At 42.5% G+C, this 24630-nt stretch overlaps 1 protein-coding gene across 3 annotated transcripts in view; it reads left to right on the top strand.

Moving 5' to 3' along the window:
• The window catches only part of VPS35L (VPS35 endosomal protein sorting factor like), a 119347-nt gene extending 96756 nt beyond the window's left edge, over positions 1-22591 (top strand). For all 3 annotated transcript variants that reach the window (XM_048866258.2, XM_048866257.2, XM_048866255.2), the window contains 3 exons: positions 9258-9376; positions 19444-19590; positions 21382-22591. In XM_048866258.2, coding sequence (XP_048722215.2) covers positions 9258-9376; positions 19444-19590; positions 21382-21480 — 365 coding nt within the window. In that variant the 3' untranslated portion in view covers positions 21481-22591. The remainder of the gene's footprint in view (positions 1-9257; positions 9377-19443; positions 19591-21381) is intronic.
• The last annotated feature ends 2039 nt before the right edge of the window (positions 22592-24630 follow it).

Here is a 24630-nt window from a genome sequence, read left to right as displayed (position 1 = left end):
GCTCCGAAGGTCTCCAGGGTGGTCCCTGGGACCGCTGCTCCTCCAGTGGCCCCTGAGGCCAGCCATACTGGCTGCTGCTCAGGCGGCTCCTGGGACCGCTCCAGCTGCAGCCGGTGTGGCTGTCCTGTGGGTCAGCTGCACCAGCAGCTGCAGAAATCACGGAGGTCCCGGAAAGTCACGGAATCTGTGACCTCAGTGACAGACTCGCAGCCTTAATCATTGTTGTTTATTTTTATCCTCACTATCTATTTCACCAGTAGATTCTTTAACAGTTGAATTTGTGCTTCCCAATAGATATGTTGTCTTGCATGACCCTCACATACTTTATCAAAGAGGTTAAAATAATTCGCTTTCTATTAAAGTTCATCAGGTACATTAAGTGGATTCCAGTGTTTACAAAAAGGCTGAAATAGCACCTAAAAGGGCCAAGAATCCAATTTTGGGGTCTGTTCCAACGTGAAAGGACTGTGTTATAACTAACCGACCTGTCTCAGGAAAAATATAGATCATAGTCACTTACCTTTTGAGCTATAAACTCAACCCAGCACACCTTATCCTTGTGAAAAGAGGTGCTCTCAGCTGCCAGCATGAAAAAAGTGTCTCTAGCACACTTCTCTGTAATTATATCTCCTGAGGGAGGCTTTATGTTATCCCTCATCGTTTGCTCTGAGGAGCCTCAAGGCTTTATCTTTGACCCTCTATTCTCCTGTTTTTATTTTTCTGAGACACCTCCTGGCTAGCTTCAACCTTGGATGTTACCTCTGTGCTTTTGTAACTCCACTCCATATCCCTGGGTCTTGTATTCTGATCCCTTTTATCTCTCATTTGTTGGCCTGTCTTTGTTCTGTTGGCTCCATAACTTCCTAATGTTATGCCTGAAAGACTGTGTGCTGCTTTCTGGATAAAAGTCAATTATGAGCCTTGTTTTTAACTCTGCCAGTTCTGGTGTAAGCTTACTGTAGTCGTGTGAATTCCAGACGCTGCTGCAGTAAAAGCAGTAGAGAGAGGTTACTAAGATAAGCTTGATTGTTTAAAATCCAGATGTGAACTTGACCATAGCTGGGTATGCATAGGTGAAGAATTTTGTTTTGTGGACACACTTTCCCACAGCTTGGGGATTTCCTGCCAGCTGCCTTTTGTGAAGGCTTTCTCTGCAGACTATTTCATACCTCCAGGATTACTGCATTGTGGCAATGTGGAGCTGGAAGAAGAAAATCACTTTTTCCAGTATGCCACTTATTGTTTGACAAGACACCGCATCAGCCACCCAATAGGATTCAGAGTAACAGCCGTGTTAGTCTGTATTCGCAAAAAGAAAAGGAGTACTTGTGGCACCTTAGAGACTAACCAATTTATTTGAGCATGAGCTTTCGTGAGCTACAGCTCACTTCATCGGATGCATACTGTGGAAACTACAGAAGACATTATATACACAGAGACATGGACCATGTCACGAAAGCTCACGCTCAAATAAATTGGTTAGTCTCTAAGGTGCCACAAGTACTCCTTTTCTTTTCACCCAATAGGAGCATCCGCTGGTCGCTTCTGTTAAACTTCCCACTTTCCCTCTACTGGAATAGCCTTTTGGGTTCTGTTAGCTTTGGATTTTAGCTTTTTAGCCTTAATGCTTCATCTTTTTTTTTTTTTTTTCTTTTAAGATCATCCTGAGGACTGAACTCTATTTGGTTTTGTACTTTAAGAAACTACAACTCATTAGAAAAATTAAATATTTCTTGCGGTTCATCCTGATTAATTCTATGATATATAGTGACGGAGACAAAAAGGAGAAAGTGAGACAACTGGCCCATATTTTTAAGATCAAAGAACAAGCTTATAAGAACAGCAATAATATTTTTTTTCTTTTCAAAGAAAATTTTTAGATGGGTGAATCAGCCTGAATAATTATACAACTGACTAGTTAGTGCAGTTCCCAGTAGAAGTAAATAGAACTTTTCAGAAGAATCTCTATCAAAACTTTTAGAATTTGTTAAAACTATTTGCATTTATATGTTTAGAGGGTCTTTCTTTTTGTTTGAACTGTCGTCAAAGCTTAGGCTTGTCAACACTTTGCATGCATATATTATTTAACAGCTCTAAACCTCAGAATTTAAAGCTCAGTCCTGCTCTAAAATTCAAGAATGTGGGGACACATCTGATAAAATGATCTATTATGCAAACACTGTTGCCAGTTTTACAGGAGATAGACTCAAATCCAAATATATATATATATGAAAGCAGGTTCAAGTGCTAGTATCTGTTATGGGAATCACCATTTTAAAACTACGGCTGTATCTTGAGATTTCACAGTGGCAAACCTAAGATTATTCTAATTATAACAAATGACCAAAACGGACCTGTTAACATTTATCAACAAGTTGAAGGTATCAAGTAGTGCCACTGTCAGCACTAAGGAAAAAGGTTTCCCAAATGGAGATACTTGCCCCAGACGCTAGAAATGAAGTAAGTTTTTGTTCTGACTCAGTTTTAAGCACTAAGTGTTTTAGCCCCTGCAGTGCACCAAAGACTGTCTGCATTGCATACTTTGACACAGTTAAAATTTTGTGGTTGCATCTACTACCCAGTAGTTCTTTCAGATGTACTCCAACTTTTGTCTCATTCTGCTAAATTCCTTGTATGATGCTAATCTTGCAAGATGGAGAAACTGAGGGAGGCTGCCCATCACCCAGTTGCTTGGAGTAGGCTGGTTTGGCAGAAGTTATCTGCAAAAGATCCCAAGTTTCTCTTTTTAAGGTGGGGAAAAATGTGTGAGGGGATGATCACAGCCATCTTTAACTGAGGCTTTAGCTCTTCGTGATCATGATGGGACCAGTTCTATTCCAGTTGAACGCATGGAATTTTACCATTGACCTCACTGGAAGCAGGATCAGGCCTTTATGGCCATCCTTCTGTCGGAGAGGCCCCCAATTCTTTATGTACCTGCTTCCTGTTTTCATATGGACCTGACAGTCTAACCATAAACAGATGATGGGTTTAGAAGCTCATTGTCATTTTTGTGGGATATAGAAATAAATATTTCCCTACTAGAATCTGAATCATTATAGTGGAGACATAATGCTGGAGGAGAAGGGAAGAAAGTCATATTTTCCAGGCATTTAAAAACAAAACATATTTTTTTGTAAATGCAGCTGTGTTTGGATGTGGTAGTTGTGTCTTCTTAAATCATAACAGGGAAGGTGAAACAACTAGCAAAAAAAACCTTCCCACGCATTGGATGCGTTCCAGTCATTGGACTTGCAGGTCACTGACACTTTGGACAGCACTGAGGCATAACAGACTTTCAGTAAAGAGGAGAGATGCAGTTAGTGACAGCAAAGTTTAAATCCTATTTCAGGATCCCTGTAAAGGAAAAGAGAGGCCCAATTTCCCCTTTAAGCGATATCTGCACTGGTTTTCTGCTTCCTACTTTCTAAATACTCATTTAAGAAGGGTTGGCTTCTCTGCAGGAAAATTTAAAATTTTAAAAGTTGTGATCAGTTACAAAAAATCTGATTCTGACAGTGATAAAAAAGATGCTGCAAATGTAGTGTGCTCCAGAAAAAGGCTAAAATATATGGCAGAGAAAAGTGTCCTTTGTGGATTGTAATTGCTTGTGGTTTTTACACCTAGACGCTAAGATCTCACTCTGGCAATTATATATTTATTTATTTATTTTCATTGTATAGCTGGAACCATGAAAGTGGGGCTCAGAATGATTAAAATGTTTGAAAGTGTGGTGGTGAGTTAGTAGCAGAACTGGGAGTAGAACCCAGATATCTTGACTTTTGGTCCCCTGCTCTAAGACTGTGCTTCCTTCTGAAGGTATGCTGATCTTCAAACAAAGGCAGATCTAAAATAAATACTTGAGTTCTTCTGGTGGATGGGCTACCAAGATAAAGTCACCATCCATGACAAGATGTAGCAGCCTAGGAGGAAGTTTACAATTGAGCCAATATGGAACATCGGACTGTAGTGGAGATCTTCCTAGTCTCTTTCAGAATCTCTAAGAAAGTGAATGTGATCTTATCTTTTTTCCATTTATAAAAGGGTCAGAATAACACTTACCCATTTCTTGGGGGTGTTCTGAAGTTTAAATGTTTGTAAAGTCCTATGATATCATCAAATGAAAAAAGCTATGTGAAGTAGTTATTTTCCCTCTTCCCCTGGGGCAACATTTCTGTTTCTAGACAGCAGCACCATAGTTATATGGATTTCTTGGAGTGCCTTGTACAAAGAGAGAGAACTGGGAATGATTGTGAAGGATGTCTGGGGGACATTGGATTTTTTTAATTCTCTTGGAGATTTGATTTATTAGAAATACCTAGATTTTGCTGAGGAAGAAAATTAAAATCAACAGATCGTAAATAAGTGCATACAGATTATTATGTAGTCAGTAGCAAATTGTGACATGAAAGAGGATGATGCTAAATATACACAGCCGAAGAGGACTGGCCATGACTTGCTGAGAATCTTTAATCTCATTCTACATCAACAAACATGGGACTATCCTCTTGCAGCTGCTGGTTTGTTCCATTAAAGATGCTGGTGGATTTCTGAAATGAGTTCAGCTTGCAGTGAAATAGCTTTCATGCCTGACTAGGTGCAAATACCATTCAAATGGCAGCAGTACCAAGTACAATGAATATGGAATCTTTCCTCTGGATTTAGTGGATTTTTTTTCAGCCATTCGTCTACTTGTAGATGCAGTTGTCATAGGATCCAGGGCCCTAGTGCATTGGCAATTAAGAGTTTTCGGTGCCTGTGATGCAAAATGGTGGTCCACTTGAGTATTAACTCAATGGGGAGTACTGACTTCATGTGATGGAACAGTTTTCCTGGCATCTGCACGAAGCACATAACATAAAATGTATCCAGGTGTTAAAATGTGTTTATACCAAATAGACCTTTATTCTGATTTAGATAATCACACATTAGAACCTGTTAATGCTAGTATTTACCCAGCATGCTTCTTCCAATACAGACAGTTTTTTTGGCACTTTATCGATTCACCGCTTCAGAATCTGAGCCTGGTGATTCTCATTGTTCTTGGCTGTGGAATTTGTCATGCATACACCTCATGCCACTGAGGAATTGTGCTGCAGAATCTAGGTTTTCTTGATGTTTGCAAAGTTTGTACCAAACATGAACTGAACGTAAATCAATGCAGTATTGCTTTCCTGCTTGCAGACAAGCAGCCTGACACAATAGCTTGAAGAGATGTGAATTCACAAGGGTATCAATGCGTTAACTCTGAAACCTAGTAATGGCAATTTAAAATATCAGCTATTTGGCTGCTGCTCACTTCAGCTTATAACTGAAATATCCAGCTAATGAACTGTATCCATCATTGAATGTACTGGTAAATACTGGTGGGTGATAATTAGAGGCACTAGTTGCTTATCTCTAAAGTTATGATTATATCACAGAATCCATGACTTCCAGAGACCTCCATGATATTTTTTGCTTCAGTCCCAAAATCTTAGCCATACTTGTCACAGATTGCTGAGGTATGGAATTAGAAGTCCAGGTCTTCCAGTCTTTCCAAAAGTATTGTTTTTCAAGTCACCTGTACCTTTCCCACAACAAAGGAAGAAAGAGGAGAGGTTTCCTATTTGCATTTAAAACAAAACCCCCACCTCTGGTATATTCCCATGTGTCAAAAGCTACAACTGTCCTTTTCCTGATTGTCAAAGTTCCTTTTTCATCCCTAGCAATTTCTACAGTGCAGTTTTCATCATCTGTGGCACGTTCAAGATGTAAATTTTGGTGATATTAAAAAATTGTATGTAATATCAAAATACATAGCATTAAAAACTTGCTATCTGGATTTATTTAAAATAACCAAGTTTGTTGAATTTATCTGCTGCTGCTGAATTTCCAGTTTTTGCAGACATCCAGAGCTGATGCTGCAGAGTTAAGGCTTAGATCATAATCTAAACAACCCAACAAATTAAACATCTATAGATACAAGACAAACTGCTTTTGGTCAGCAAAGTGAAATAAAGTGGTTTCTGCCATATTGACGATTGCATAGATTGTATGACTAGGGTTGCCAGGAATCCGGTTTTCGACCAGAATCCCTGGTTGAAAAGGGATCCTGGTGGCTCTGGTCAGCACCGCTGACTGGGCCATTAAAAATCTGGTCAGCAGCGCAGCAGGGCTAAGGCAGGCTCCCTGCCTGCCCTGGTTCTGTGTGGTTCCCAGAAGCAGCTGGCATGCCTTGTTCCTAGGCACAAGGGTGGCTACGGGAGCTCCATGTGCTGCCCCTGCCACAAGCGCCGGCTCTGCAGCTCCCATAGGCTGAGAAACGCGGCCAGTGGGAGCTGTGGAGGCAGTGCCTGTGGGTGTGGGCAGCGAGCAGAGCCCCAGGCCCCTCCACCTAGGAGCCGGACATACTGGATGTATCCAGGAGCCACTGGAGGTAAGTGCTGCCTGGACAGAGCCCACACCCCGAACATCCTCCCGCTCCCCAACCTCCTGCCTCAGGTTGGAATCTAGAGTTGCAAGGTGTCCAGTTTTCAACCGGAATGCCCGGTCGAAAAGGGACCCTGGCGGCTCCGATCAGTACTGCTGACCAGGCCGTTAAAAGTCTGGTCAGCGGCGCAGTGTGGCTAAGGCAGGCTCCCTTCCTACCGTGGCTCTGCGTGGCTCCAGGAAGCAGTGGCATGTCCCCACTCTGACTCCTATGCGTAGGGGCAGCCAGGGGGCTCTGCACGCTGCCCCCGCCCCAAACGCTGGCTCTGTCCCTTCCATTGGCTGGGAACCGGGGCCAATGGGAGCTGCAGAAGTGGCGCCTGCGGACGGGGCAGTGTGCAGAGCCACCTGGCTGTGCCTCCACGTAGGAGCTGGAGGGGGTCATGCCGTTGCTTCCAAAAGCCGCCTAAGGTAAGCGACACCCGGAACCTGCACCCCTGACCCCCTCCAGTGACACAACCCCGGACCCTAGCCCTGATCCCCCTCCCACCCTCTGAACCCCTCGATCCCAGCCTGTAGCCCCATCCTGCACCCCAAAACCCTCATCCCCAGAGCCAGCACCCCAAGCCAGAGCCTACTCCCTGATCCCCCTCCCACCCTCCAAACCCCTCAGTCCCAGCCCAGAATACCCTTCTGCACTCCAAACCCCTTATCTCCAGCCCCACCCCAGAGCCCGCACCCCCAGCCGGAGCCCTTCCCCCCCCCCCTCCCGCACCCCAACCCCCTGATCCAGTCCCTTGAGGATGGGGAGAGTGAGTGACAGAGGGAGTGGGGGATGGAGTGAGCAGGGCTGGGGCGTCGGAGATGGGGCAGAGCAAGGGTGTTCAGTTTTGCATAAGTAGAAAGTTGGCAAACCTAACCCGCTCCCGCACCATAACTCCCTCCCAGAGCCTGCACCCCAACCCCCTGCCCCAGTCCTGAGCCCCCTCCTGCACCCCTAACCCCTCATCTCTTGCCCACCCTGGAGCCCTCACCCTTTCCTGCACCCCAACTCCATGCCCCAGCCTGGTGAAAGTGAGACAGGGTGGGGGAGAGCAAGCAACAGAGGGAGGAGCCTAGGAGAAGGGCTGGGGGCGGGGCCTCAGGGAAGGAGGTGGGGCAAGGGTGTTCTATTTTGTGTGATTAGAAAGTTGGCAACTCTGTGTATGAGAAATGACTGAATCAGATCTCCTTGTTCTGTAGTCAGCTTTGTTTCACTTATGTAGGTTTCTAGTGTGCGCTCTGTAGTGCAGTGGCTGTGTGTGTATGTCCATACTGCACCTAGCAGAATGGATCCTTGATTTCAGATGAGGCCCACTGGCATTACTGATAAAATAGATGTTTGTCATGAAACAGAAGCCACAGGTATTTAAAAAAGGGCTACGTTTTTTGTATCAAGTCTGTGGCTATGTAAAATGTTTGAACCTATGAGCTTTAAAATTACATCACTCGTGTTTTTGCTCAGCATGTATTTACTTTTTACTGCAATATTTAAAAAATAAAAATAAAACTGCAATTAATAGCAGTTAAAAGCTGCTCTAGCACCAATTGAATGTGGTGCATCAGTAATAACCATACTGACTGTTCATTCTAAGCTTTCATTTGTCATGTTATTTTGTCAGCATGTAAGGAAAGTAGTTTCCAAAGAGTAATAAAATAATAAAACAAAACCTTTTAAATAATAAGTTCTCTGAGGGCTGGGGATGATCTTCCTCTCCCACTCCCTGATTTCTCTAGAGTATGCTTGTATTTGAAAATTCTTCATGTCATGTATTCTCTTTAAAATAAGTGTTGCTTAAAGTGAGTAGGTGAAAGAAGGCTATGTAGTTGGTATAAAACAATACAGACTACTTTGAAAATTCCTGCTATTATCTGAATTTAGTCAGTATTGCCCATGATTTTCAGTTAATCAAGTTTTACTTTAGAATGCCTTACCATTTTTTAGGTATACAAATAAATATAAACCTGGTGTAAGCAACATGCATATATAATTCCGGAGTCACCTGGATAGTTGCACACATGCCTGATTTCCTTATACTTATGGGACTAGGTTTCCCAGGTATACAGGGAGAATCAGCTAGAGGGGTTAAGCATTGAAGAGAAACTGGTGTCACTTGTCCCACTAACACATTTTATAATAGTTAATGATCTGGAAAATTGGGGTGACAGTGTCAATAAGCCAAATTTTTCTCCAGATTGTCAGCTTTGCATTCATATAGTAAGTTACAAATAAAAGGTATGGAACAGCTAAGTGAAAAATTTACATGTACAGTGTACAAGGTATGTGCTACAAAATAGACACAAGCCTTTCAGTCTTCACCAATTTTTCTGAAGTTCTCTTCCCATGAACACTATTGCTTTGACAGAGACAAGCAGCGTTTCTGCAGTTGTAAAGTGGTATGGTAATATATGAGGGCTCCAAGTTTGTGGTTGCTGGAACACTCTGAAAAACTATATGTTGGTGCATGTATTGGATAAAGCATAAATTGTCCATCAACTTAATCAATCCCGCTCCTATTAAAGTCAGTGGCAAAACCTACCTAGCTTCAGTGAAAGCAAGGGATCTGGCCATATGGAAGATTCGTATGTTGTGCTGTATGTTGCTTTGTGTTGCAGCGTGCAATTAAGATCAGTCAATGGTGGTAAAAACACAGGTGTCAGGTCTTTATGAAGGATTTCATATGCGGGTGGGGTCATTTTACAGCTTTAAAAACTATCTGTTTTAAATATCCAGTATTGTTTTGCAGCAAACACACTTACATAATTATCCAAATTAAACTCAGATTTATTTATGCTTGTTTCTGCAGTTGATTCCAATGACACCCTCTATGGTGGAGACTCCAAGTTCCTAATTGAAATTAACAAGCTGTGTGAGACAGTGATAGCTCAGATCCTGGACCATCTGAAGACCCTTGGACAGGAGGAGGTATGCCTTTTCTTGTCTTATTACTGTACAGTGCAACATCAGATCACTTGCAGAGCTCAATAAATGAGCCTTTTCAATTGATACTCCTGGGGAAATTTTACGCCAAAAATTTAAAAATTCCTTGCACAATATGTTAAAATTCTGCAAAGTCCTGCATATTTTATTTGTCAAAATAGCACAATATAATCACACTGGTTTCAATTATTTTGGTAATTTATTTGAACTACAATACAATGGATGGAGAATGGGAGTGGGGAGCATGCAAATATATGCAGCCATATGCTCAGTGTTACATCATAGACAACTGAAGAGCAACTGAGGGCTGGTGAGTCAAACTCACAATTTATATTGGCTACTGACCGTTGGTAGAAAGATCAGTAGCAAACAGTTCATGGAGCACATTTTGATAGGAAATTTTTTCAGTCCAGAAAGTTAGACCAGTTCTAATAGCTAAAGCACCATACGCATTTATAAGGCCATACTGTCCTTTACACCTCACTGGCAATGTAAAGGAGTCTTAAAACTTTTATACCTGTTTTGTACTCCTGGGGGAATTCACAAAGACAATGGGAACAATTCACTAAACAGGCAGGCTTCTACATTCTGGTCTTTCCACGCTTACCTCCTCAGAAACACCCTGAAGCCCTGCCCCTCCATGCCGAGGGTGCTGCGATAGCGAGACAGAGGGACAGAGTGTCTCTTCTTCACATGCACAGCTACCCAGTCCACTCCCTGCAGCAGTGATTTACGTCTCTACTGGCTGTTCCGGGCGCCCAAACCAATCTGCCTGCACTGCTGGGGAGAGGTGCGTGACCGCTCTTGGGGTTTCCCTTTGCTTCCCCGCCAGAAGCCATTTTTCTGCGGGGAACCAAAGAAATCTGTAGGGGACATGAATTTTGCACACACACAGTGATGCAGAATTCCCCCAGGAGTAAATAATTGACAGTGCAATCTAGTGTGTTGCTGCTTTTGGAAAGCCCTGTGAATGTTTACAACGCTAGAGAGGATTGTATGGTGTTACTTTGGTTAAAAAAAATAAACAGACATCACATAGGCAACAGTGGGGTGAAGAGATTCAGTAATATTTATAGCCCCACTATTTGTTGTTGTACTCTTTAAGAGATGGAGTGTTTAGCTGCATTCTGTGCATGACATGGACAGTCAGTTGTACCAGAGAGAATTGTTTTTTGCTAGGCAGTGGATGCTGCTCTGGTGCCAACTTTGGTCCTGCTGCTTTTCTTGAGGTGTAATAATCTCTACAACTCCCTTCTGTTCCCATTCCCTCCCAGCTGTCACTTCACTCCTGACCTAAACCAAAGTCTCTACTTTCTCCCTAGTCCCAATTGCTACTTTTCTCACCAACCTAACCAGATCTCTGGAATAGGCTAATGGACAAAATGAGAATTAACCCATTGGTCTGTTCTGAGCTAAATGCAGTGGAAATTACTTTATTGGTAAAGGCTCTGCATCCCAGAGGGTGATTAAGAATGATTTGCTTAGTTGTAGGGAGTACTTTCACTTTTACTCTATTTTGAATAATGGTTACACTAGTTAAAACAAAGCACAAACCCTTGTCGACTTATTGGATTCCTTGATTTCGGGTTTATACAGTATGTGAGATCAAAAACAGCTCTATGGGCTCATCTTTTATGACTGGCATTCTCCATGTTGCTGAACTCCTCACCTCTGCATGAGAACAGACTATGCCCCTGGTAACATGTCTGTTTCTGAGCTTCAGTTCCCACAGCAACAGCTTCTTCTTTCTTTTTTTTTTTTTAAACTATCTCTATTAGACTTAGGTCTCATGTCTTATAGCCTGAAATACAGGGCAAAGTGAGTCTTTGATGGAAAGAAAATAGAGCTGAAGTCCTTCTCTTATGTCATTTTACTTGGCTACTCGCCAAATAGTTCAGGTGGTTGGGTTTTTTTCTTCCCCTTCTGCTGGGATTACATTTTAGAAATTCTTCTAAAGAGAGATCCGTAAGGTATGCCTCCAAGAATTCATTAAGCAACACGCACTTGAGAGCCCAGCTACTGCTGTTACAGTAGTATTTCCTCTGCCTTTGATATCAAATACTTTCTCATAAAAGAACTGTAGAGATTCAAAATTAATAAATGCCACATTTTTATGGTGGCACATTCCAACGTACAGCATAAACTATGTATGTACAGTAGCACAGTGAAATACAGCTATCTTTGGATGCAACAGCAAACCAGCACCCTGTGCAATGGCAAGGACACCAAAGCAACTTCTGCTCTTAGAAATAGTGCCATGGGATCTTTTTAACGTGCTCACAGAACACACAGGACCGGGTTTTAAGATACTCTGTGAAATACCAAACACAGTAAACTGTCACTGTATTTAGCTCACGCAGGCTGAGCCTGTCCTGCTGGAATTGGGACTTGTGTTTCCAGGAAGTCTAGCTTTACAAACCTGATGCTTAGACTACTAAGAGAGTCAGTCTAGCTAATTCACTGAAGCAGGAGGTATTGTGGTCCAGTAGATAGAGGGACACTGGATTGAGAGTAAATGGACACACATTATGATCCTAGCTCTGTTATTGGGAAGCTGTGTGATCTTGGGCAAGTCACTTCTCTTCTGTGCCTCAGTTTCCCCAGTTGTAAGGTGGGGGGATATTTGCCTTCCTTTACAGAGTGCTTTCAGATCTGTGGATGAAGAGCACTATACAGAAGCCAAGTATTTCTCTCTTTTTTCCTTTTTTTTAGGGGGTGGGGAGTGTAGGGGTTGATGATGTTGATTAAAGTCACATCCTTCATCTCTAAAGCAGTACTTGGCTCATCTCAAACTTTATTTTGATCACTTCAGTGTTGGCGACCTTTTATTATTTGGCTGCTCATTTACATGAACAAGCCTCTGCTGATATTGGTTTTCCTTGGTTCATTTCATTTGAAACCCATAAAAGGGAATTGATTTTCATATAATTAAATGACTTTGCCAAACTGCAATTTGAAGGAAGAGAAGTGAATCTGATGTTAACACAGTATGCTCCTCCTTTCTTCCTATATTACTTTAAAATATCTTTCAAAAATTCTGCTTCTTTTGTGTGATAATGTTTCAACTGAAATTTACAATCCCAAACTACCCTATACAAATACAAACCATCTGTGGTCATGGGAGTGTGCCACCATACTGTTCCCTGCTTTGCATTTTTATTGCATTTTGGGCTGGAAGGTTTTTTGTTGTTTGTTTGTTTTTAATGCAGAATTCTTATAAATGTTAAAATCCTGCCTGCTGCAGTTGGACTGAGTCGTGAACAGTCAAATGTGTGCATGTTTCGTGCAGAGCCATTTGCTTTGGATCCAAAACCAAAGTGTTACAGTAGCCAATGTTACACCAGGAAGTGAGGTGGTCAGCGTCATGTCTGACCACTTTTGACTACCCTAACCTGATGGATCAGATATGCGTTTTGCACCTGGGTGATAACTGGTGGTGGCCTTTCAGGGTGAGATTAAGTGAGACCTGAACTCTCAACTTTCGGGATTGTAGTCAAGCTCCTTAATCTCTCAGCCACCACACCTATTTACCCAATTAGCTCACCTGTTTTTTATTTTAAAGATGCTAAAGATTTAAAGTTCTTCCTGAAACAATTCTCTATTATTGTCACTCCAGTATTGTTACTAAAGCCTTCAAACAGTGATGGCTTTGTTAGCTCCTTGGAGCAGGAAGCATGCTTCCTCCACTGTTGGGAAAGTATCTGCAAGCTGTAGGAGTTGCCAGAAACAAATATTTGCAATTCTCCCACAGTTCCAGTTATCAGAAGTCCAAACTTCACCCTGCTCCTCATTCAAATCATACATCTCAAGGATGAGGTGAACTTACAGTGTTTTCAGAATTTCCAGCAACTTGGTTAGTCTACAGCCAGTTAAGATTCTTCATTCCAACATCTCATCTCACTTCCATAACAAAGAGGTATTGAGTGGTCTCCTGAGTACACTTGTGATACCTCCTAGAAAAGCAACTACTTTCTATTAAGTTGTCAGTCTGAGAAATGTAGGCAGGCCATTGTTGTAGCTTGCGGTTATCTTGGAAGGCTTGCTCAGTGGGAAGTGTCTCGTACTGCTCTTTAATAGTGGCAAGAGTGGGAACCATCCTGATCTCTGCTGACAGGGATTTCTCTGGCCTAGGGCCTTCAACAAAAGTGCTTCTGAGAGTATTGCCATGGGTTCCATCATCCATGAACCCCATGTGGCAATAGAGAAATGAATAGCTGAGTTGCTGAGCTCTACTTTAATGAGGTCTTTAAAAATTAGGGCCATGGTCTTGAAGTGTATCCTGAATCTGATAGGTAGCCAATATAGGGCTTGGAGCACTGGAGTAGTGTGTTCTCATTGGTCTAACCAGGAAAGCAAGCTCCTGCACACCAAGCCAGCTGGAGTTCCCATGTAGAGTGTATTGGAGTACTCCTAGAGTGAGACTGACAAATCACAGAGTGCTGTTTCAAGGTCTGTATCCACAAGAAAGGATTTAGTCACCTGGCCATCTGAAGAAGGAATTTCTGCTTGCTGCTACTATTTAGGAATGCAGGAGCAATGATGAGTCCAAGAGGACCCTAAGACTGTGTACATACTACCTTAGTAAACAGGGGACTTGCGCTTACAACAGTTGGCGAGTTCAGAGCTGCTGCTGGGTTATTAGTGTTTCCTCTGTTCCAGTCAGCATCACCTTTTACTCAGGCTGAACTTGAGTCAGTTGTCTTATATCGAGGGGCTTTATTATCCCAGAGAGGAGGATAACTGTGTATTAAGTTCTGAGAGCTTGATATTGTCTGCTTATACCATCTTATGATCATCCCTAATTGACTAATGTGTATGAACAGGCCCCTGAAGGACTCTTGAGGAGAGGAGAAGCTGCCCACTGTGACCTCTTGAGAGGAAGGAGCACATCTAAATTCCCAAATGCCTTGTTCCTCACAGCATGAAGCTCTAAGCGAGCAAATTTCAACAGAAGGCTGGAGTGAATGCTAGGAAGCCGGATTGCTATTGTAAGCAGTGCTAAAATGGATAATAAGAACAGCAAGATCACATTTTTCTCCATCATGCCATATTAAATTAAGATATTACTCTACCCTTTGCTGGAGGGGATAGGACATGAGGGACATAACAGGCCACATGTTCTGGGCTTGTGTAGTTCTTTCTTTATTCCAGTGTCATCTACACACTGTTTCAAAGATTATGAAAAATGCTTACCAAGTGGGTACTCTCTGCTCTCTTTGGTGTGGGAACTATTAGTCTCATGATTTATGTGACTGCCAGAAACTTGATCTATTCCTCTCTGTTTGCTGCCCATAAATACATCCTCATGAGTTGGAACGCCCTCCACAATTCCGTCTTGGTTATGTCAGTGGAGTTGGCAGGTTGTTGACATGGATTTCTCATTCAGATTTGAGGTCAGTGCCATGTTACACAAATATTCTTGTTGATCATAATGTAGAGTGTTGCACGCCTTCTTGCTCTTGTTCCTTTTTATATAGTGGACTTTACTCCATCTTCTCTGAAGTCTGTGCATCTCTTAACTTTGCAACTTCTAACATATGATTGGATCCCCATCTCCTACTTGTGCCTGTGTGCTTACCTCAAAATACTGTGAATTGTAATGTACATCCCTTCCTTCTGACTCTGTCTTGAATGTGCTGTATCCTTTTTGAAGTGTTCTGTATGTTATCAAAATGTTAAACAGAGTGTGGGCACATACACAGGCATATATATTGTATAGAAATACAATGCGGTGGGGATATCCAGGGAAGAGACCTTTGACCACCTCTCCTGCACTCTGCTCAATAATCTAGCTCCACTAGGATTATTAGTATCGTAAACCTGCAGGCAGCTTCAAACAGTCTCTCTTTTATGTTTGGATTCAAGCAAAAATATATAGGCACAAGTGGTTAACCTAAGGTGGAGGGGGAAAATAGTCCAGATAATAATTCAAATGCTCTAAACATTTCTGAAGTATTTCTCTAAAATGTACAAGTACAAAATACATGGTGGAGTGGCAAAAAGGCTTTGCATCGCATAATTCTCCCATCTCAAATGCATGCTGTCATGCCACATCATATATTCTTTCTTTTATTTTCCTTTTGCTCAAAGACGTTGGTCCTAGTGCAGTGCTTTCTCTCAGCTCTGATAGTTACTTTCTAACTACTCATCGTTTCCTGATAGTTTGCTAGATGTGTTGCTGGGGCAGACTGATGGACCGTGTCTGTGTCCAGAAGTGGCTACATTTCAACAGTGGATGAAATGATGCTTGAATCTAAGGCTGTAAAAAGCTTTGGGAGCCACTGGGATGAAAGGTGCTACAATATATAAATGTAAATGGAAGCATTTTCTCCGTGACTGCTGCACTTTACTCCCATTAACACTAGTGGGGATTTATGTACTCACTGAGTGACCCATAATTTTTGTAATAAAAGTTTTTAAGAAAGGGGGTTTCAATCTAATATTCTAAGCACCACCTCAGAATAAAAGTAGTAATCTATTGAAAAGTAGCCACTTGTACTATGTGATGACTTTAAATATTCAACAGTGGTGATAGTCAAATACTCCAATGCTATGTGACCTTGCCAATTCAGTATTTTTTTTTTGTAAAATATCTTCCTATCTATGTAGCAGCTGAACATGCTAAATAAAGAACAGAATCGGTGCAGAGCTTACATTCTAAAGGCACTTATGAATAAAATACAGTGGCCCAAACCACACAGTGGCTTGTTGTCTTCATAGCTAGATGCTTCACTGACAGACCCATTGTCCAAAGTTTTTTAAGGTAGTTTAGCATATGTTAGGTTTGGGAAAGCCTCCCAAACTAAGGGGCACCATGAATAAAAGAGACAGTCACAAGTGGGAGAAAAATAGATAAAATAGTGAAGGTCTGAGCCTACATTTTATTATCGTGTTTGCTAGAACTTGTTACCATGAGTAATGTCACTGATTTGAAAGAGTTGGCGTGTTTGTAGGTTGGTTGCTAAATGCTTAACGATCAAGTGCTACTGCCCCCAGTGGGGGTGGGTATCTTCTCTTGTCCTTATTTAGCTGCTTGGTCCATGCCATCTCCTTTTTGATAGCGTGCATATGCAATTAGTTCTGCTGGCAGCGATAGGAAACGTTAATTTCTTTTCACTGCTACAACAATACTGTATACTGGCCATAGAATTTACTGGCTGAATTTAGAGAAGGCTCAAGTGAAGTATGAAATTTGTTAATTAATGTGGGGGGTTGACTATGATTGTGCACTTGCTTCTAACTGCTCTTCAATTGATTCAATTACTGTAGTAGATGAGGCTCTGCCTTTTAATCAACGGTCTCTTTTCCAAGTGAGCCGAACACAAAGCACAGCTCTAGAAAAGCAAGGGTAAATAAATACCTCCTCTCAGCCAGGACCTTCGATAAGAGCAGTGCCTAGCAGCACAGGCATAACTAACAGTGGACGTGGTGTCAGCATTTCCATTATGCATGCCCCGTGCTGGTGGTGATGCTAAGAGGTCTGTAGTATAGCTGTGTAAAGTTGCTCTATAAGAGACCTGATTTGCAAAGTTTTGCAATTAATTTTTTTTTAAATTGTCAAGGGGTTCTTCCCCGCTGCCTTTTGGAGCAAGGAAGCCCTCTCCCTTTTTTCTGTATCTCTTGGGAGGAGACTTAGACTTAGAATCTCCTGCACCTAGTGGTGCATGAGACAACCCATTCTTTCTGTTGCTGTTTATCCAGACCAAGATGCGACTCCATCATAAGTTGTCTCCACGATGGTAATATCCTTTTCAATCATCCTGCGATAGGTCATTCTTTGTCTTCCATGACTTCTTTTTTCTCCGCGTGGAATCCAGTCTGAAATACCTTGAGCTTCTGCTATGGGAAGGCTGATGACAAAGCAGTCTCTCCCTAATTATTGAGTCCACAGTCTGGTGACCTGTGCAGCACAACACTTTCTCATTGGTTACACAATCTCTTCAATGAATTTTCAAGATTCTTCTTAAACAATGGTGCTGAAATGCATTCAGTTTCCTATCATGTATTTCCACTACCTGCTACTCCTGGTGGAATGCTGCACCAAAACACTGAAAATTCTGCGCACAGTATTTTAAAATTCTGCATATTTTATTTGTCAAAATAAGACAATATAATCACGCCAGTTTCAATTCTTTTGGTAACTTACTTGCTGACAGGTATTTTTAAATACGTCTGTAACAATACAGACAACAAAAAAGATTCAAGAAATGTTTTTTTGACAAATAGATTTCTTACTAGGCATATTAATACAGAACGTTGAGTAATTCACTTAAACTACAATACAGAAACGTATTTCCTGCATGCCTCAGAACCAGTGCAAAGGTTTGGGGAGTCAGGGGTAATGGAGGAGCTGAGGGAGAGGGAAGTAATTGTTCGGAAAGAGCCTGGGAGTGAACCACGTGGGTTTTTGGGTGTGGGTGGGAGAAGTATGGAACAGGTTTTTTGGGGTGTGGAGGGATTGTTAGGGAGTTGGGGAGCTGAGCCCTAGCCTCTCCCAATCCATCAGACACATCAGGCCCTGTCTTCATGTGTCCCTGCACCTGCTCACCCCATCCCCATGTGTCCCTGCACCCGCACTCAGCCACCCCTCTCTACTCCCATGTGTCCCTGCACCCCCACTCCCATTCAGCCCCTGCTCCAGTTTGTCCCCACACTAGCCCTTCTGACCTCCAGTCTATGTGACCCCCCCTCCCAGCAATAACTCCCTTCCTCCATCTGTCTTTTCTTCCCCACCCCCATATCCCATGCCTCCTCACTTAATCCGAGGAGTAATCTGTCATGTTTCCAGGGCTAACAATAATGTTGGGAGGACAATAGCATTGTATTCTTCTCACTCCTCCAGATGTTTGACAGACAGGAAAATTATCTACTGCCTTTACCATTCTTGCTTTGACTTTCTTAGTGAGCTGGCCACTAGCGGATATTGTACTTCCAAGATAGACAAAGTTGCCAACTCTTGTACTCTGCTCCACCAATCTCACCTCCGCCTGCGCTGACAGCATTTTCTCCTGTCTCCGTGATCTTGGTCTTCTGATACTGATACAGAGTCCCACTTTGAAAGCTTTTGGGAGGAGAGGGCCAGAGGCAGTTGGGCCTCAGTCCTGTAATATGTCTTACTTGCCTCTGCCTTTCATTCCCTAAAACACAATTTGACTGCTGTTGCAACCGCTAGTAAGCTAAGCAGCAGGGCCAGTAGCACTCCATAAGGTTTAGTGCATGGTTGCCTGTGTTCCAAAGATCTTTTGTAGGATTTCCTTGACTATAAAAAGTGGGAGAAACCTCTTGGCCTCAAGAGACAGCAAGCAACTGTGGGGAGGACCTCTGGGAAGACAGTGCTGAGATCCCTGTGGAAGCTGCTGTTAGGTGTGAGGGGCTAAAAGGGAGGTCAGGCTATATGAACATCACCCCAAGTCTGCTGGACTCTTATGAATCTGGGCTAATATTCACAGTCCTAATAGGATCTTAAAGGCACCCTGATCTCAGGTAAGTTCAGGGTTCTTGTATCATAGAATCATAGAATATCAGGGTTGGAAGGGACCTCAGGAGGTCATCTAGTCCAACCCCCTGCTCAAAGCAGGACCAATCCCCCACTAAATCATCCTGTAGAACCTTTCAAACAGCCCTGTCAGTGAGGTGGCAGAAGAGGTGCCCACGTTCAGTACTGTGAGTATGCAGTAGTGGTGGTGTTTACAGCTACAACCGTTCAGGTATCCAGAATGCACAATATTACAAAAATGTACCAAGTCATTGAGCTAAACTGACACCTGATGTAGGAACTGTTGTAACTCACACTACTTTGGAATGGGGCTGAATGAGTAGATAGGTGTTTTTTTATTTGTCCTATTTTGAGGACAAATGCGTGGAGGACTAGCCCCAAAGTCCTTGCTAATGTTGATAATGCTAGGCCTGTTTGTTACAGAGCATATGTCTAGCTGTTGGTAAAATTCTCTGGACTGTGTATAATTATCAGAATATCTATATTTTGCTGATATATCAGAACTCCAGGATGGCTGTAGAATAATATTTTTTTTATTTTTTTTTTTTAATGATAGACTCTGAAGCGCCAAAGCCAGCTGGCTCTCTACTTCTTTAATAGTATTTTAGCTCATGGAGATCTACGGAACAACAAACTAAACCAACTTTCAGTCAATCTCTGGAACCTGGCACAGAAGCATGGCTTTGCTGACACCAAGACTATGGTAAGAATAACATGGACTGAAATGGAGTGTGCCATTTTTGGCATTAGTTCTAGGTGCCCTTCCTTTTACTTCTACTGGTGGAAAGGGTCAGTGTGACCTGGGTCCCAGTGGAAGCCATCTGTGGTCACTCAATTAGGGTGAACTTCAAAGAATGGGGCAGCCAAACCCCAAAAAGCTGGTGGATATTCCAATACTTAGATTCACAGCTTCTTTATTACCTTACTGGTTACTCAGAAGTCCAAACAACACAGTTCCCTTAATGTGATCCAGCCTCAGACCTCCATCCACGTACCCACGTCAAATATGATGAAAATTTCGGTAAATCTTATTTCATCATATAAAAGGAAAGGTTTTACCAATCCCAAAGGATTGGACACATTACCTGCCAGGCTAATGAATGTTTCAGATCTTACCCAAATACACACTATAGTCAATTCTTATTAACTAAACTAAAATTTATTAAAAAACGAGAGAGAGAGAGAGTATGGTTAAAAGATCAATATACATACAGACATGACTTCAGTTCATTTAGGTGCAGATTCATAGTAGAGATGGTGAGCTTTGTGGTTGCAAAGAGTTCCTTTAGAATTCAGTTCATAGGTCATAGTCCAATGTCCAGATATCATATTCAGGGTGTACCCGCATAACTGCAACCTCAGTCTTGTGACTCAAACTTCCCCTGACGAAGCTTAAGCAGATCTGAGATGACAGAATTGGGACCCAAGGATCTTTTATACAATTTCATGTCCTCTTTGACAAGTTGGGAGTTCCTTGGGGAACAAAAGGTAATTAGGATGACTTTGAAAGAGGTCCATCACTTAGCTATACGAATTAACATAAGGCCATTTGCGTTTTCCTCCACCATTCACAGTACATTTCAAAGAGAGAGAAATACCGAGATATCCCGTTTTTACAATTCATTTAAATGATATCAGAATACAGCATAGACAGGGACTGTTGATTACCTTGTGGACCCTACTCATACATATGTAAATACACAAAAACACAAACATTATCTCCCCACATGTCTTCTGTGAGTTATTTATTTTGCAGGATGTTTAACCCTTCCTAACCATGCCTCACAGTGATTTTATTAGATTTATTTCCTTACAACAAAAATATGTTCATTTAAATCTTTTAAAATTGTTTTGAATTGAAAAATAACATGTCCTGTGTATCTGAATCCTAATAACTTACTGTTGATTTTATATGCGAGCACATAATGTAAATTCCAACTTTGAATCAGCATCTGCTCAAAACAGAAATCAGAGGTAGCCTTTCACTTGTGTCCTGGGCCCATGACTGACAGGGTTATAAGTAAACTGGAGTGTGATTGTAGTCTCTTTTGCTATGACCAGTGGGCCACTTTACAACACTAGCATCCAGCCTGGAACAGTCGGCAGCATCGGCTTACTGGATGCTAACTAGCCGACCTTTTCTATTTAGACTGCCTTGGTAACTTTCCCAGCACGTTTAATAAGGCTGTCGTGCATTTGCTGGATGTACGAGAACTGAAACTGCTGGGGCTAGGAGTACAGGAGACAGCTTTACTCCGAATGAAACTGCCTTTCTGGTTAGTGGAGAAGCAGCATGGTCCAGACCTGAAAAATAACACTTGTTGAGCAACACCGGTGACTGCCAGCTCTGGGGTCAGGAGTGTGTGGTGGTTATGCCTGGATTGGACTGCAGTATTGAAACCCAGTGAAAATCTTCACTAAACTTTTCATAGGGCTGTCAAGTAAGCTGATTCAAGAAAAAGTACAAAGATTTGTCTGTCTCCTTCCTCTGTAGGTAAAAACACTGGAATATATCAAGAGGCAAAGCAAACAACCTGAAATGAGTCATTTTACAGAGCTGGCACTAAGGCTCCCTCTGCAGTCCAGGACCTGATGAATGTTACCCTTCCCAGAGTCATCCGTCACGAAGGGCATGTTGCCAAGTCCATAAAATAGGAGCTTTATTCTGAGCTTTTGTTAGAGTTCAGTGTATTTTCATTTTTAAGTTTCACTTAAAAGTATGACAGATTAATTTAGACAAGGTAAAATTGTTCTGACAAAGTGCAATAATTTGAACTAAGTTTGGTTCCAATGGTGTCATTAAACAGAATCTGATTGAAATGTTTAGATTCAGTAAAGTGTATCTTAAAATTTCTGATGGCAAATAACATTCTAGACCTGAATTTGACATAACTTTAACAACATAGGAAGAAAATTGTCCAAATACGCATATTCAGGAGCTCCCCCTTCCCCCCAACTTCATTCCATTTAGGACAAATTATTTTCTCCTGCGTGTGAGCAATATGTTGCTGTAACATCCTAGTTCATGATCAGCAGTAGTTCTAGATGAGAATTATGCCTCAGACTTCTTTGTAGACAGAGTTGTTTCCAATATTCATGTGGCCAGTTTCAGTATAACAGGAATATGGCTGAGATGTTACTGTTTTCTGGATTTGAAAAACCATTTTTGTAATACACTTTCGCCAACATGTTTATGCTTTTCCTTTTAGTCTAAAAATGTTTTGTAAAATGGAGGGAACCTCTAAATTTAATCTGGCAATCAGTGGGGAGTCTTCAGAGGAAAATGCAAATGTATTTAGAGTCCCTTGTGTTTCCAGTCCAAATGCACAGTATCATCAAATAAAACCTGTTAATGTGCAGTTTAGTTCATCTTTGTTCCTTATTACATGTATCCACAGTCATCACCTGACTGAACATCCTGTGATGATTAGTTCCATTTGCTATTCTACTGCTTAACAAATTCCCCTCTGCCAGTGGCAAGGAGCCAGGATGTGAGGTTGCTGCTACTGCCATAAGTGCCCTAGTTTTGATTGAGTTTAGGCAATTTACTGAGTTATTCTCTACAATAAGCAAGGATGACTAAAATACTCTAGCCAAATTTTGAGCAAGAAGTTGTCTTTTGTGGAGGGTGAAAATTTCATTTTGTGTGAATGAAATTCTCTAATAAAATAGCTCTGCTCTGTGGTAGAAGCTGTACTTTGTAATGCGTGTGGAATGGTGCTGTCAAAATATTCTCCATCGTGCTGAGACTGATGACTGCCTCATTGATTAAAACAAGGAGTTATGTCCCCAAAACTAGTTTAGCTGGAGAGCAGAAGTGTTAATCAGTCGATGATTGGAGCTTTTTATTGTTTTTGCAGGTGGTGTGTTAAGAAATGCAGGTGTCCATTACTTGTGCATCATCACACATGCCGGGGTTTAAAGTGGATGAAGCTTAACTGCTATTTAAAAAAAAAGCTGACTAGTGATAGGCCAGTTCAGGTGAATAACTGCTCTGGTTGCCAGGCAACAACTGATTTTTCTGCAACGTATTTTGAGTCCACAGTAATTATATCAAAGGGTCCACTTGTCAATGGACATTCACTACATCGTTTGCTGTCTGTAATTTAGTGGGGTATGCACAGCTTGCAGTAGAGGGTTAGGAATTAGTTTTCATTCAGAGGGGTTGAATGATATTGGATGCTTGTTAATACTTCTTAAAAATTTTAGATTGGAAATAAGGTTTTTCAAAAGTAATCGTGTCGGGTATGTAACAGAGGTGGGCAAACTACGGCCCTTGGGACCCTCCTGCCTGGCCCCTGAGCTCCTGGCCTGGGAGGCGAGCCCCCGGCCCCTCCCCCGCAGCCTCAGCTCAGTGCGCCGCCGGCGCAGTGCTCTGGGTGGCGGGGCTGCAGAGCCCGGCCTGACCCGGTGCTCTGTGCTGCACGGCGGCGCGGCTGGCTCCAGCCAGGTGGCGCAGCTGCCTCTCCTGGTGCTCTGGGCGGTGCAGCTGTAACACCGCCAGCCCCCAGTGCTCCAGGCAGTGCGGTAAGGGAGGAGGGAGCAGTGGGGGCGGGGGGTTGGATACAGGGCAGGGGAGTTTGGGGTGTGGTCAGGGGGCGAGGCTGGGGAACAGGGGGGTTGAATGGGGGCAGGGGGTCCAGGCAGGAGGGCAATCAGGAAGGAGAGGGAAGGTTGGATGGGGCGGCAGTCAGGGGCAGGTAGTCTGGGGGTGGATGGGGCAGGAGTCCCGGGGGGGTCAGATAGGGGCGGGGGCCGGGCCACGCCTGGCTGTTTAGGGAGGCACAGCCACCCCTAACCGGCCCTCCGTACAATTTTGGAAACCCAATGTGGCCCTCAGGCCAAAAAGTTTGCCTGCCCCTGGTATATAACTATCAGAACAAGTGTATCATAGCTATGCAATATGGAATGGGGCATATATTTGACTCTGTTTCCATTCTTTGCACATATGCTGTTAATTCATCAATGCAAAGTCTGGTGAGAACCAGAATTACAGGTGGTCAGTGGGAGGGGAGTGGTGCTAATTTAGAAGATAAAAGGTTTTTTAAAAACTAACCTGATGGTGTGCAAGTGCTAAACCATTCTCAGTCCCCCCTCCCCACGAGTGTGTTTACTCACGTTACAGCCACTTTGTCTTGGTGTGTTTCACCCATGGTTCAATTCCTTTGGAAGCCTGGGAGTTCTCTAGCTAAATGTCTGCTCTATTTTAGTGGGAGTGTTGATTGGTTTGGTCTGCCCATGTATGGGATAATGGTGATCTACAAATCTGCAGTGTAGAACATGCATGCAAGGCCTCTGATCCTGTTAGCTGTACAGCTAATGTGGCTTTCTGTGCTACATGGACGTGCAGAATACCAGGACCTTTTCACAGAAGGTAATATACAAATGTCTCAGAAGAATAGAGATACTGAACAGCTCTGCAACCTATCTGATGATCAAACAGAAGTCTGGAGCCTGTGAGCCTCAATTTTTCTTAACCAATAGCTTTTAAGTTGTCCATCGCATTTTCAAGGTTACTTAGTTTTGCAGTTGATTTAAGCCAGGTCCACAAACCCTGCCATTACATACCCTGAGGCTAGCAATGCAGTATACCAAAAATTATAATTCTTTCCTTGCTCCTTGCCCTGATTTTCTCTTAGATGTTAATGAGCAAAAACCCAAGAAATATAACTAGTGATCAGGTTGTAGCTAAGTGAATTGAAGTAGGACCCTGTGCAGGCTGTATACAGGGGAAAAGAAAAAG

This window comes from Caretta caretta, chromosome 10 (genome assembly GCF_965140235.1).
Source record: "Caretta caretta isolate rCarCar2 chromosome 10, rCarCar1.hap1, whole genome shotgun sequence".
NCBI lineage: Eukaryota > Metazoa > Chordata > Testudines > Cheloniidae > Caretta > Caretta caretta.
Note: the sequence above shows the minus strand (reverse complement) of the source record. Positions and strands in the feature narration are given on the sequence as shown.